The following is a 16,306-nucleotide window of genomic DNA, read 5'->3' on the forward strand; positions in this document are numbered from 1 at the left end:
TTTAGCCTTTTGTCCTAGAGTCTTGAAGTCTACATTTTTCTTTACAGAAATTATTTCCCTTGCTATGACTTTGGAAGCTTCTTGACTCATCTTTTTATGCAAATTGTGGAGTTAAGTTTCAAGTAAGACAGCACACAATTTCTGGGTTGGAGTCACTGTACCATTTTCTCCTATTTCTGTTTCTTGCTAAACCTTCTAACTCAAGGCTGTATTTCCAGTCTCTTTAAAATTTCCTAGAATTTCTCTTAAATGTCACTTATTTTAATAGCTTAGCAGTGGCATTGCTGCTTTCTGGCAGCGTCCTGATAGCAGCATCAAAGCAAAGAGCTAAAATTTTACTCACTTTGATTGATGAGCTCATTTTGTTACAGAGGACAAATTGGATTTTTTTAATACTGGTAATAAAAATTAATGTGTGATGTTCCTTTTCGAATGTTATTGGATCTCTGCCTTAATACTGGTCTCAGCATTAAAACTGCTAACAGATGACCTGACCAGAAAGTTACCTCCTTCCCCTTTTATTTACCCTCAAATTAAAAGGTGCTTTCCTCATTTTGTCATCCCAGTATATTTATATGTGTATTATATATGTATTGACTGAATTAGGGTTGAGGGCTGTGGAGAGAGCAGTGCGGTGAGATAATAATCTGTGTTTCAATTTTCCATCTCATTATGATGTCTGTTTGTTTTTTATTTTAGCACCTCCAAGATTCACGCGAACTCCCGTTGACCAGACAGGGGTCTCTGGCGGAGTTGCCTCCTTCATTTGCCAAGCTACAGGAGACCCAAGACCTAAAATTGTCTGGAACAAAAAAGGAAAGAAAGTCAGCAATCAAAGATTTGAGGTATTAGGTCCATTGTTCTGTTTCTCTGGGGGAAGAATGTGTCTGTTGGATTTTTGGTTTGTATGTTACTTGTTTTACTCTTATACAAGGTGTTGTAATCACTGAGATGTGTCATTCTTTATGTTGTTTGGGATGGAAAAGTTCACTCTAAATGGCTCTGACTTTTTAAAAAGAGAATTTGAGGGTTCATATGACTGACTGTTGTCCTACTTGTATCAGGGCTCAGATAGTGTTTTTCGCATCTATCCATAACCTCATTTTCAGACTGCTTTCCCTTAAGATGGAAAGATGCAGCCTCCCATCCTCCCACATCCAAGACCAGAGGATGAGTGAGAACTTCCTCTGCTGTTGGATCTTCCTGAGTTACATGTTCATCCCAGAATCAATCTTTGTGAACAGCTGGATGGTGCAGGCTGACTAAGTTAAACAGAATCTACCTTTGTTGCTGGAAATGAAGTCAGTTCCATTCAACTCTGTGGTTTGAAATGAAGGAGCAGTGTTTTCTTAGGGGCAATTCAAGTTCCTGTAATTTGGAAGGAGAATGGGTACTGGGCAGCAAGTTTAGTTATCCACTATACTTCACACCTGTGTTTTAAAAGTAGCATGGACTAGAATGAGAACTTTTGCTCCAGTGTGTTAGTGTAAAGAACTGCTCTGGAAGAAACATACTCAAACAGGTTGATAGTTGATAAACCTGTTGGAGAAATCAGTTGTATTTACTCAAGAAAGCTCAGTGCACTGAAGTTGGTAAAACATGCATCAGATATTGTTTCTGGGGGTGTTTTGAAGGAGCCTTATGGTATATAAATTTACTCATTCTGGAGGAGTAAAATAGGTGATAAGCTGCACAGAAGAAAATTAGAAGAAGCATGCAACATCATGCCTGTGATTTATAGACTGGTTCTTACAGAGTACTGGTACCTCCAGCTAATACCTAATATAACACTCACTTCCTCCTACCTGAGTTTCTGATGTGCTTCATAGCCTAATTTACATTTTGGCAAATTAAAGTTATTCCCAGTTAAAAGAAATATAGCAGCTACAAAACTCAGAACATTGAGATTTTACTCATTTTTGAAATAAATGGACCAAGTGCATAAAGGGCCTAATTAATTACACTGGTAAAATTGAAATCTGGACTGTAATTTACAAATGATAAATTTAAAATGTGTTTGTTTGAAGATCAAATATTTATAACGATTTAAACATAAAAAGAATATCTTAATCTTTAAGAAACATTTCCTACATCAGATAGAAAAAGATGTGTATGTATGTAACCTTTGGTGCACATAGACTTTTTAGTTTAAATTAAAGTGAACTTTTTTGTCAAAGAGAATTTTGACATCAGACTTACTAGTAATGATGACTTCTTGACAAACTCTTGTAATAAAGATTAAATTATAATAGTAAACCTTTCAAAGCACAAATTCTGCTCAGTACATAAGTCCTAATGAGCATCATATAAACACATCCAGAGAAAATTAATCATTTTAACACAAAGCAGATACATCAAATAGTATTGAATCTTGGGCTGTGAATCTTTAGTATCTGTAACAGTATATTGTATTTTTTGGTTTCACTAGTTTCTAAAGCCTGTGAGAGTGTGAGTGTGACTGATTTTGTTACCTCTTCTGTCTCCACTGGCAAATACAGCATCTGGCCTAGAGATGCTATAATCAATACCAGGTGTTAAATAGGATTTTCAAATTGGAAATTATAACATTAGCACCTAATGGGGTGCTAATATGGGATATACAGTTCGTTTGTTGAACTGGACAGGCCTAAACGTAGGAAATAGTTCTGAAATATAATCACTCAATGACAGGTAACAATCATAAGTTATTAAGAGATTAGATACTGAGTTTTCATCACAAGGAGAAAAAAATTATTTTCTCATGTCTATATGAGATGATGGATGTTAACTAAAGTTATTGTAGTAATCATATCACCATATATGTAAATTAAACTTTCATTCTATACACCTTAAACCTTATGCAGTGATGTATGTCAGATATTTCTCAATAAGACCAAAAAAATAAAAATTGAAATTAGTATTAAAAATGTTTAAACCCTTCTCTACATTAAGCCAGGGGATGTTCTCTCACTACACACACATATATATTAAATTATGGCATATTTGACAAAAAATTCAGTCTCAAAGTAACTTTGGAACTTTATTCTCCCAAGATGCATAGTAGATTCATTCTAAAATGTGTGATGTTTTTAATAGAGTGGTAACTAAATTGTGGTTCATTGAAAAGTGGGACACTTGGCTATCTCTGTAAATTTAGAACATAAATGGAATGTGAAAAGGACTTGAAATGGATATATTTTAAAAACTTTCAATCCCTTTTTTCCCATATGTTGACACTTATACACAAAATCTGGGATTGAGCATCTTGTAAATATATTTACCAAGGCATTCTTTATTCACAGTTTAAGCACATGGATGTATTATTCATAGGGAAATGGAAAAAAAAAAACACAGAATCTCAGTGAACAGATGAAAAAAAAAAACCCATCATAGTTATAGAAAAGATAAGTAGAGGACTCTACAGTTTTGTGTACATATTTATCAATATCATCATATTATCATATCATACCATTATCAATATCAGCATCATGGCCTCAATATCAATGCCATCATCATTTTTAAAAAGTACTACTTGAATTTGGTGACAAGTACCTAAGCTTTCTTAACTGTTTCAGAGTTCAGTCCATAATGATAGTGAATTCAGGCTTACTGTTTAGAACATTAATTTTCTGCCTGCTGAAGCAAGCCTCCATTTTACAGCAAGAATGCCCTAAAAATGCAGAAAATGCTAAGCTAGAACAAATACTGGAATGATTTATTGCAAAATTAATGCATGCCATCAGTCTCTTGGGCTGTGAAAGACATCTCATTGGCTGCCTAAGTACTAGATTTATGCAGTTTCTCTTCATGGTTCGCTCATCTATACTGTTTAGGATGAGGCATTTTAAAGCAGAATAGCTATTGGTGGTATGCATTATCTCTTCACCTTACATTTCAGTTACTGAATGGATCTGCATGTGAATTTGTACTATCAAAGACAGAATAATTTAAGAAGTTTACCCATCACAGCAGCATGTCTCTTGCAAAATTAATACCAGGGTCACAATGCCCTAGATACACATACTGGAATATTTTCATGAGTAAACCCTGGATGGTTTTCTATAGTGATAAGAAATTTACTTTTTTTGCATATGTAGTTTCATGTCTTTCCATTGTTCAGTACAGGATTCATTATGTTAGACCAATTATTCTGTTTCATCACTGTATCAAAATGTTGTCACAAAATGCTTCTGAGTTTATTGTGAGCCTAATGGCCGGTCCACTACTGCGTTAGGAGGTTTAGATGAGAGGTAGATGATAGTAACAACACCTGTGACAGCTATTGTTTCCTCTAATAGGTAATAGAGTTTGACGATGGATCTGGATCAGTTCTCAGAATACAGCCCTTACGGACTCCACGTGACGAGGCCATTTATGAATGTGTGGCCTCGAATAACGTGGGAGAAATAAGTGTGTCCACCAGACTCACAGTTTTACGTGGTAAGTACTAAAGTACAAGGCTGCTGCTTGTGTTACTTTTGAAATTCTGTACCCCGGTATTCTTTTGTAGAATCATTGAAAAGACTAGCATTGTCATGACACTTAATTGGGAAATATGTTGAAGTCAAATACTTATTAGGGTCAAATTTTAAATAGACAAGTGGGTGCTTTCTCTCATAAGACTTAAAAACTGCTAGTCAGGGAGAGAAAAAAAAAGAAGGACTGATTTCAAATCTCAGATACCATTTTGATTTTTGGTAAAGAACCTTAAAAGCAAGCAGGCTATGTTACTCTTTTGCATGTTAACTTCACTCCTGTGTGGATTTTTCACATATAGGTCAGCAACTACTTCTGCAAATTACCAAAGCTGACATTGATTCTTGTATAATTAAAGGGATATCTTCTACCTAAAGATGATTTATTAATGAGAAGAATCACGAATGACAAATATACCTTTCTTATGTCAAAAAGCTAATTTTCTTCATGATTTTATATTTCTTTCACTAATATCTGTTGGTGGAAAGGGATTGGAAACAGTGTATATACCTTATGTATTTCTGGCAATGTGGCTTCTGCAGTTTGTCCAAAGCCTGGGATGATTTGCCAGATCTTTAGTACAGTGCGTCTGCTTTCAAGACTTCCTTTAGAATGACAGTGGAAAAGAAGAAAGGCTAGTGATGAATAATATTTTCTTGTATAAAATATATATAATTTGGTCTTCTGCGTAGAGATAAGGACATAGCCTAATTGGGTTTCAGCCATAGTTGATATTTCTAGATGAACTCTTCTGTGCCTTTGTTTCTTCCTTTATCATACAACCCTGCATTTGTTCATTTGTTTCCTTTGTATTGCTTTGAAATTCACTTTGCGTGATTCCGCAATTTAGAATAGCCTTCAGATGAGAATTAGAAAGAAGAGACCATAATTAAATAATCTTAGAGAAACATGTATAGATTAAGAACATTTCTCCTCCATTCTGTCTCCCCCAGCTTTGAGGGATATACTTTCTTTGTATGTTTAATAAAGCCAAAAACATTTCCTTTAAGATCTACTTAGTACCAGAATTAATCAGTCAACCTGAGAAGCCTAGAAAAGAAGATTTACGTATACATCCTAAAATGTGTTTTAAGTAATAGAAACGTCTTACTAAGTCTTAGAGGAAATATTGACCAAGTAGATAAAGATCTTTGATTTTTGTATAACAGAATGCTGCTTAAAAACAAGCAAGTCAGGTGTGAGGTACATTTCTTGTCATTATGAATAGCTATGTTCATATAGAATGTTCTCTGTCCCTCTATAAACATACAAAGAGTTGATAATATATTTGAAAATAAAATTAAATGCATGGTTAGGCTTATAAACAAGAAAGGTATTTCCAGGTACTGAAAACAAAGAGAGAAACTCCAGATAAAAGACAATTTGTAATCTTACAAATGAAGATAATAGCCAAATGGACTATAGGATACAGAGCTGGTGCTTTAACTCTCCAGTATGACACAGCTCTATATCAAATAGGATGGTGGGAAGAAGAGCTAGATCAGTTTCTGTATAAGATAAGAATTCTTTGTAGTAGAGTCTGAAGTTCATTTGAATCAGTTCTAATGAGATGGATGAAACTGGAGCCCATTATACAGAGTGAAGTAAGCCAGAAAGATAAAGAACATTACAGCATACTAACACATATATACGGAATTTAGATAGATGGTAGCGATAACCCTATATGCAAAACAGAAAAAGAGACACAGAAGTACAGAACAGACTTTTGAACTCTGTGGGAGAAGGTGAGGGTGGAATGTTTCGAAAGAACAGCATGTATATTATCTATGGTGAAACAGACCACCAGCCCAGGTGGGAGGCATGAGTCAAGTGCTCGGGCCTGGTGCTCTGGGAAGATCCAGAGGAATCGGGTGGAGAGGGAGGTGGGAGGGGGGATCGGGATGGGGAATACGTGTAACTCTATGGCTGATTCATGTCAATGTATGACAAAACCCATTGAAATGTTGTGAAGTAATTAGCCTCCAACTAATAAAAAAAAAGAATTCCAGCACTATTTCTGTAGTACAATACTTAGAACTCAGAAACTAATGAAAAAACTGGTTAGAAATAGTGAATCCCATGGAGTGTGGAGCATGCAGCCATGTAAGGATCCACCCCATTAGAGACGCCGCCACCACAGTCCAGGACATACAAGTCCAGATAAGGTCATTTATTCACAGATGGGCTCATTGGTATCCATTCTAATAAAACATGAATGCCAGTTCCAACACATGAGAGCCAGGAAGCCCAATTGGTGAGAGTTGAAGTTATAGTCTGTGAAGTGCCGATAATTGAACTCTATGAATGGATTCTAAAAGAAATGAATTTTAAAAATTTTAAGGGTAAAGAAAAGAGTAAAATCTGTTAGGTAAAATAAGACATTAGGGAAAAAAGAGCAGTTAGGAGAAGCTAGATTTTGGAGTTGAAAGGAAACTTGAAGACTATGTCTACATGTACTATAATATGTACTAAAATATATGCATATGTGCACATACTTGTGTGTGTTCACATAAATTTAGATGAAAGGTCCGAAGACTTTTGAGTAATTTGGGAGTAATATTCATATGGGAAGCAAAACCAGATTGATTTGTTGTTCTTTTAAAATTTTGATCTTCTCTTATTCACATGGTTTTTAACTAGTGCTATCATGTAGAAAGTGATTACGAAGATGCAATCAAGTAAAGTTTATGAGACACTTTTTTGGATGTTTTCACCTTCTGAGTTTCCTGAACAAACCCCTTAAGAGGAAGCAATGGCAGTTGTTTGGTTTGACTTAATCTTTATGTGTTTGATGAGGACGTTAATATGAAATTGGAGGAAACGATCCCTTGACATAGACATACACAAGGGTTTCTATTGTCCTTCCTCCCAGCTGATTGGGGTCCTCCCATCTCATCTGCTTTTATCCAGCTGGCTCCCTGTAAAGCAAATGCATTTGAAATTTAATGTGATCTTAACTTTCTGTGTGAATATCTGTCATATATAAGTACATTTGTATGAAAATTTATGTTTCTAGTAAAGTACTTAAGCCTTATTTTTTTAAGATTATTTTTAGCAACTTGGAAATGTTTCATGAGAAAAACTCAAAGATATTTTGGATAATGAAAAAGTAGTCTAAACATAACCTTAAAATAGAATATTTTCATGTATCCTTGCAGGATGAAATAAGTGGGCTTGGGAAGTACCTTTGTTTCTCAGAGTTGCCTCTTTGTTTAAAATTTCTACATAACTATTAATAATCTTATTAGTAATAGTCTTTAAAAATATTCCAGTTGGTAAACTGCATTTCTAGATTACGAACATTGTAAACAGTTAACTAGATGAACATGAGGAGTTTTATCCTATAGTTGATGGGCTTTATGCCCATTTTAAGTTCACTTTCCCTTGAAAATCACATTGGCAGATACCCAAGCTCTCTGCTCTGCAGTGGATGGAAACTGCTTTGCACTTTTTATCCATTGCCCCTTGTCTGATGCCCATTTTGTCCATATGGGTCATTTACTTTTTACCCACTTTGCTGACAGTGCCAAAAATGTGCCAGCTGTCATGATGGGTTTTGTCTAAGTGGACTGGATGGAGAACACTAATTTATTTCACACAGGCCACTAGAGGACCTGATTAATTGGAGATTTAGTCATCTGACCTGTGCAACTAATGCACAAGACATTGAAATAATACTCTGACCGCTCATGTGTATTGAAGGGAGTATTTCAGGGAAAACTTGCCCTGTGTAGCTCATTTCAAATTACCCTCATGCTGAAAAACTGTTTTCATAAGGAAGGATAACTTCAAACTCAGGCAGAACATGCCCCCGCCCCCCTCAACCCCACTCTCCGGGGAATGAGATGTTTGAGCAACTACCATGTATATGGGTAGACTGCAGTTCATAGAAGTAGTGAATGTGGTATTTATAGACTCCAGGTCATTTATTGATTTATTTTGGTTGCCTTGCCTGTGGATACATAGGCAAATGCCATCTCCCTAGTTCTATAGCACTTTAGGGGGCTGAGCATAGCTGTCGTACTTGTTTTCATCCTATGCAGAACTTTAAGTGGAGGCCTCACATCTCACTGAGAGGTTATTAAGGGTCGAGCCTTGCCTAATAGTGGGATTCTGCTGAGGACTTTGGATTTGGTATTAGACTTACGGTGAAGGGCAAAGTATAGGACCAGAGAAGGTGTTAAGAAGAGTGGTTATCATCCAGATGGAATTGGTTCTTTCTGAATCTTTGGTTCACAAGCCACCATTTCTTCCTGCCCAAAGATATCAAGGGGAAAGCTTGGAAATTTGGATAACGATGACCAGAGATGAAAATGTTCTCTCAGATACAGCTCATCAGCCACTGGTCAGGGAAAATGAGTTATCACCATCCACAGAGTTTTCTTTCCTGTAAGAATCCAGGATCATATGCCTGTTTTAGGCAAGTAGAAGGACATCAAGAATCCTTTTTTTCTTACTCACATAGCTCCCCTTCTCTAAGAGAGAGTTCTAGAAAAATTTAGTCAATACTCTGTGACTAAATATGTTAGTTGAATTTAGATTTTTTAAATGTAATAATCAGAAAATGCACATTTTACCATCTAAAACTTCATGTACTATGTAATTTTTCTAAATTTAGTGGATTACTTTCTGAGACTTGCCCATTTTGAAATAGTACTGCTCCTCAAAGTACCACCAGCACTGCCATAACCAAAGAGCATGTGTGCGTGCTCAACGTGTTCAACTCTGGGACCCCACTGGTCTGTGGCCCGCCAGGCTTCTCTGCCCATGGGGTTTCCCAGGCAAGAATGCTGGAGTGGGTTGCCATTTCCCACTTCAGGGTATCTTCCCAACCCAAGGATCGAACCTGAGTCTCTTGCGTCTCCTGCATTGGCAGGTGGATTATTTACCCCTGCACCACTTGGGAAGCCCCACAACAAAACAGGGCATGACATACAGGATTGCTTCTACCAGTTTGTTCCAAGACCACACGCTAAGTAAAATTATTGTCTACAAAAAGTTAGCTGACAAAATATGAGACAGTTGAGTTGCTTAGTTTTGCTGACATATTTTATGAAGTGGCACTTACATTTGAGGATCTACTCCACGTTAGTGCATCATAGTTTATGAATGATCACCATCAAGGCATATAATAATACCCAAACTCCCCAAGTTCAGGTCTCAAATAATTTGAGCCCCAACTCTGGCTCTGTCCCAGAATTCCTGTGACATCTTGAGCAAACTTATTAACCTTCTTGTACTTGTGCTCATTTATTTATCTTCATGTCATGTGCACACGGAAGGCATTGAATTGGTGGTCTCTCAGATCTCTGCTCTTTGGCTTTCTATGTTTCAGTGACATCCCTTTTTTAGCAAGTCAGTTCTTGCAAGATGGCAAAAATATGCTCCCTGAAGGTGACTGTTACTGATATAGTAAAACACACAGCTAGCATTTGGGTGAGACAGAAAAGGCATTTCATTGGGAAATGGAGAGAAATGTTTGCATAATATGTCTGTTTCAAAAAAATGTAAGCCATTATAGCAGTTAAAAAAAAAAAAAAAACAGCTTTACCATCTTTCAGGGAGAAGGCAGTCGACTCTCTCTGCCATTGTTATACTACCCTGTGATCAGAATTAGCATGTTCATTACAGTTTCATTTTATTAATGCCTCTTTTTGAAGATGAACACAGTTGTCCCTGCTGTGAAAATGGTACTTTGCCGTTTATGTTATAAAGTGGTCTCGGCTGGGGATCCAGGCTAGGAACATTAAAGAACAAAGCACAGCTGCTTGACTGTCACACAAAAAGATTTTTATGAAAGACTGAAACAAAAGGAAGGATGGCCAACACAGAACAAACTTGCTGACAATTATGGTACCAAGTGAAGATTATTTGAAAAAGGTTTATAAAATACTCTTGTACTTGGAATAAATTGATAAAACATTATAAAGCCTTCCTGACTACTGCATTTCCTGGCTGAAAAGAGGTGCAGAGCCATATAAGTAAACAGAAACTTCTGACTTTCAGGAGTTCTTACAAATAACTGTTCTTTATATATCAGTACGTATCAGTGTTGATGAAGGCAGGAGCCCGCATGAACGGTTCCCTGGAGACTCTAGGACCAGAGACATTAAACCTGATAATATCTCGGAGAAAGTGAGTGTGTGGGCTGAAGATATTCATGTTTCCTTGTGATCAGTCTTTTACGGATTTTCCTGTTGGAGACGCATGTTGCTTTCTTTTAATCATTATCATTTGTTTTTCCCTGTCAGGCTTATGTCTTAAAAGGTCTCAGAGAGAATGGGTGCACTTGTGAATTGTTGCATTTATGTGAGAGCAAGTTTATACTTTTTTATATTTTTATAAGTCTATATAAGTTTATATAAGTATATAAGTTTATATTATTTAAGATAATTTAAAAATGAATATTGAGTCAAATGAGCATTTACTGTTGATTGGTTGGTTGATGGAGATGTGGAAATGTCGAGTTGGAAGGGAGTTTGGTGAACCAAAGAGAATCACTTACATTTGATGGAAGAAATCAAGGTCTAGAAAGTTTGAAATGAATTTTTTCTTGATCAGACAGCTAAGATTTCCTTTGGTTTTTACCCAGTGAGAAATAATCCCTGCTTTATTATGTTGTGACAATGTATTCCAGTCCTTCAGATATTCCCTTTTGAGATATAAGAAGACAATTCACATTGTCCAGGAAGAACTGTGTTCTTCCAGCTCACCAGTCACAGACAAGCAGATATGAATGCAAATAGTGCTAAATAGTCTATGGATGTGTGAAGTGCGGAAACCCCACTTTGATGGTGCATCATGGGGAGGAGGTCTCTGAGTCGGGGCTTGAAAACTGTGTAGGATTTTATCAGGCAGAGCTAGTATGAAAGACAGTTAGGGATAAAATTTCATGAGCATGCTTGCATACATAAGAAATTGCTAAATATTTGATGGTGGTTGTGGGTGGTATATTAGGGTTCACCAGAGAAACAGAACCAATGTTAAGCGTATGCATATTTATACTTCTTTTGTTTATATATGTAAAGAGATTTATTATATTGCGTTGGCTTATACTATTAAAGAGACTGGAGAAGGAAATGCTAACCTACTTCAGTATTCTTGCCTGAAGAATCCCACAAACAGAGGAGCCTGGCTGGGTACAGTCCACAGGGTCTCACAGAGTTGGATACAACTGAGCTACTAAACCACATTACAGAGACGGACAACTCTTGAGATCCACAGGTTGAGTCAACAAGCTGGAGGTCCAGGAAAGCTGATGGTATGGTTTGAACACCAACAGGCTTGTGACCCAGGAAGAGCTGACGTTTCCCATTTGAGACTGAAGGCAGGAATATGCCAGGATCCCAGTTTGAAGGTTGTTAGGTAGGAGGAATTCTCTTATGTGGAAGAGGGTCATTCTTGTTCTGTTCAGACTTTCAACTGATTGGATAGGTCCACTCACATTAGGGAAGCCAGTCTGCTTTACTGGGTCTTTTGATTTAAATGTTAATCTTATCAAAAAACACTCATATGGTAACACCCAAAATAAGATTTAACAAAATGTCTGGGCCCCTTGTGGCCCAGTCCAGTTGACACATGAAATTAACCATCACAGGTCAGTATAAACAATAGTAGCTCAGAGTAGAGCAGAAGTTAAAAGGATAGTAGTAGAAGAAAATGAGACTGGGACATACTTCATTGGCCAAAGAGATTAAGCTGCAAAAGTGAGAAATCATGCGACTAATATAAAATCATCTCTACATGAGTTGAAATTTACAGAGGTTTACTAAAATACTTAAACTAGCATACCAAACAATTCATGTTCCTTTATACACAATTGATGTTTATATCAGTACTTTAAGACTGAATATTTGGTTGTCTTTCACTGATAAAATTTGAACAATTTTTAAAAATTCAATTTTCTGGTTTTCAAAATTAGTTTTATTTTAAGCTACTAATTAAGATGTAGTTTTCAGAGTTGTGCATGCATAATTTATTGGGATTTAGGGCATAGATATACCAAATGCCTCATCTAGGATTTAATTATCAAAATCCTAATTATGTATCTCCTTAGAACAGCAAGTAGCTTATTTTATCTTATTAAAAAAACAATGACTTGTGAATTAATGCCACATTAAACACAAATATGATGACATACATTCAAGTGTTCTTAATATATTTTATTAAAGATAGTAAGAAAATTTAAAGACTGTCTTATCTGTGATTTTTCTAAATGACCTTGTGTTTTAATTTATATCTCAAAATCTTCCATGCTTTTATTTTTGTATCTTTAACATTTATTCTTGACTTTTAATGTTTATAGTTGCATTAAATATGCATATATTATTTTCACAGTGGATTTTTTTTAAGTAATAGATTTTGACCATATTATTGCATATTAAATTCTTTTTCTCACATGCCTGATGATATGTGTGTGTTCAGGTAATAAAATTTGATCTCAGTTTGGGTTTTTCTAAAAGAGATCCTACATTTTTCAGAATGTAACACCAAAAGAGTTTAAAAGAGTGAAATTGCTTCATGAATGATACTAACTAATCAGTATTACAGTTTTCAGATATTTTCTATACTTCTAAGTTGATATTAATACTTGTTTTTATATATTTGTTTAATTCCATGGGCAACCACAGATGAATCATTTATCAGACAACTAGAATATTAAATATGGTAGAAAAGTATTAGCTCGTAAAAACGATAGCTTTTAGTATATGTGATTATTATTTATTCATGCTTCTACCTTGTAAAGTTAAACTGAAGACTCTGCTTGGAAAATATATATATATACACACACACTTATTTATATATATTGTACATGGTATATAATGTGGTGTGTGTCTGACCTATTTGCTTTGTAGCACTTTGCAATATATGAAATTATATTCTTTATTTCTTGAAACTTTCCTTTCAGGCGCCCCTTTTCCCTTTACATTGTAGCTCCATTATATTTTACTCTGGCCTAGGAGTGTTCCTAGCATTTACTGGGCATTCAACAAATATTTGTGGAATGAATGTATACTATAAAGAAAGATATTTAAATATGGTTATATAAATGCATGCAATGTAGTTAATAGATCATTTGGGCAGGAATTAATCTCACTTTACATATAATGGACAAAAGCAATCATCATTTCGTTAGTCATTAGAAGATGCAGAGTGTGACCGAGAACAAGAAAACCAAGGCAAATGGAGTAAGCACCACAAAGAGAAAGAGTGAAATAGAGGGGTTCACAATGGAAAGAGAATGCTCTTCATAGGCTAGGTAGACATGGGTTCGTATCACTAGTCCACTGTTTCTGACTGTATGAGTGTAGACATATTACTTATATCTAAACTTGAAGCTCCTCATCTTTAGAGTGAAGGATGATCCTAACTACCTTTAAGGGTTATTTTTAGAAATTAATCACAGATATGAGTAGAACATGTGGCACAGTGACTCAAATACAAAAATTGCTTCCTTCTCTGTTATCCCCGTGAAGCTGAACTCTTTGCTTTGGCCCTCTTATCCACTGCTGAATCCTCAGCATCTAGAATAGTCCCTGGCTATGATGATGGCAGAGAGGATAGGGTCAACAATTCTGGAAATGAGGTTTTCAGTACCTTATAAAACATTGCTTAGCTCAAAGGCCTGAACATCAGCTTTCCACATGGAAATAAGCTAGTATAAGACTCTGAAAAATATATATGCATTACCAAGTTATTTGGAACAACTGAAGATTGTGTATTGGTACAATGCTCTCTAATATGCAACACCTAAGAATTTGAACTTCTTTTTTTTCCCCTCAAACATTTGTGCTTAATTTTGTGTTAACACATTTCCTCATAGTCTTCAGAATTCTTGCATGTTGGGACCCAGCAGTCAATTGCTTGGACTACATAGGTCAAACTAGAGTCACACTTGAAACAGGATTTCTGTTCTGTTACATCTGGATTATGGCCGGTCACAGAATAGACTAAAATTATTAATTTCTTAAACATCTGTGAAAATGAAGCATCATTAGTTATACATTTTAGAAGCAAGAAAATCATACATCGTTTCAACATTTAAAGAGGTAATAGAAAGTAATTTTTTCCCTTCTAATTCTTTTTGCTAATACCTTTTTTGTAAGAAGTGATAAAAGGTGTGGTTACAGGTTCAGGTTCTTCCAACAGACTTCTGAGTTCAGACCCTGACTCCACTATTTGCCCTGTGGTATTACTCACGTTTCTCTTAAGCTTCAGCTTCTTTGTCTGTCAAGTAGAGATAATAAGACCTATTGCCTAAACTTGAGAAGGTAATTCTAGGAGATGATCCACATAAAACTCTTAGCAAAGTGCCAGGTATTCAGTTAATGTAAGTCTTTCTGGAGGATATGATTCATCTCACCAATGATTACTACTAGTAATGCTACAGATATCAATAATTAATTTTAGATTATTTTAATTAAAGAGCACTACCCTATTAGTAAAGTAGAGTTTTCTGGCACAGGCAAAACCATCTCTGTAAGGCTAAAAAAACACATACTTTATAGTCAATAAGTTGTACTTTGATCCAGATGCACGCGCCATCAATTCACTGCTGTGGTTCCACAAAATATTGGGTTGGCCAAAAAGTTCATTTGGATTTTTCTATAAGATCTTACAGAATATTTAGTATTTAAAATTTGAATGTTATCCTGACATAAGTGATTGGGGAGTGTACTTAAGAGAACATGGGAGGAAACTTTTCTTTTATCCTAAGCAGAGTTTTTTCTCCATACTTAGACTAGAAGTGTCACATAGGCAGGACTTTGTTCTGCTCAAGATTGACCACCCAGCATAATGTTTGACATGCTGTAAGTTTTCAGTAAATATTTGATGATTGAATGAGCAAATGACAAGTTTGACAAAGGTGTCTGAATATTTTTTTCTTTCAGAGCTACTTCATTTAAGGTTTTATTTTTAAAAATCAGAAACAACAGAATATATTGCCTCCACATCTAGGATAAGCACACAGTTGCTGAGAAGCCATTTGTATTAATTTGTGGATTTTTTCATTTGATAATATGGTTCTCTGTATGCCAGAGATTGTGCCAAATGGTGGGAATATAAAGGTGGAAAAGACATTATCACCACCTGCCTTCAAGAAAGCTATAGTCTCTGCTTGACTAGAAACTGTAATTTTGGTTAAAATGACAAGGCAGTTATACATATATACTGTAGTTGGAGATAATGAAGTCTATTTTTAGAGGTGTGCTCACAGTAATTCAGCTTATATCTTTCTCCGTTGGTACTTGCATAAGAACTAATGTCTCCTTGAGTATTCCATCACTGTGACAGTAAGGTCTTGAAACGTAAAATGTGTTTGACACATGAAGCCTCAGTTGACAGAAAAATTAAACTTGCCTTTTTTTCCTAATGAGTAAAATTGTTCTGAGGAAAAATTTTATTTGTGGAAAGATTTGAGATATACTTTGCTTGGGTTTTGAGAAAATTGGTGCAATAAAAATACTTAAATAATTAGCTTGAAAGTAATATTCCCATTTGTTTCTCTCCCAACTAACAGTAAGAGGAGTTTTTATTACTGCACCGTTTTATATGACTGCCTTCTGCTCTGTGTTGAGATGACAAAGAATACCTAAATAGGAAATGAGTTTAACATGTGCTAATAAAATATCTCAAAACATTATCTTTCTCAGAAAACGTCCTTCAACAAAGTTGATTTTCATAATAAAATATTTATGTATTGAAAAATGGAAGTTTAGGTGTTTTTACCCATGAGGAAAATCCATTAGTGTATACCTCAAAGTAGGAAGATTCTTAGGCACGTTACTTCCTAAGGCCTGACAGCTTGGATTAGAGCCCTATACCCTTTAGAACCTTCTGTTTACACTTG

General features: G+C 35.6%; 1 protein-coding gene across 7 annotated transcripts in view; it reads left to right on the plus strand.

Annotated features, from left to right (window-relative positions):
* The window catches only part of PTPRD (protein tyrosine phosphatase receptor type D), a 541,703-nt gene that overhangs the window by 210,182 nt on the left and 315,215 nt on the right, over nt 1-16,306 (plus strand). For all 7 annotated transcript variants that reach the window (XM_065907691.1, XM_065907693.1, XM_065907692.1 and 4 more), the window contains exons 3-4: nt 700-845; nt 4,278-4,419. In XM_065907691.1, the coding sequence (XP_065763763.1) occupies nt 700-845; nt 4,278-4,419 (288 nt within the window). The remainder of the gene's footprint in view (nt 1-699; nt 846-4,277; nt 4,420-16,306) is intronic.

This window comes from Muntiacus reevesi, chromosome 17, assembly GCF_963930625.1.
Source record: "Muntiacus reevesi chromosome 17, mMunRee1.1, whole genome shotgun sequence".
Lineage (NCBI taxonomy): Eukaryota > Metazoa > Chordata > Mammalia > Artiodactyla > Cervidae > Muntiacus > Muntiacus reevesi.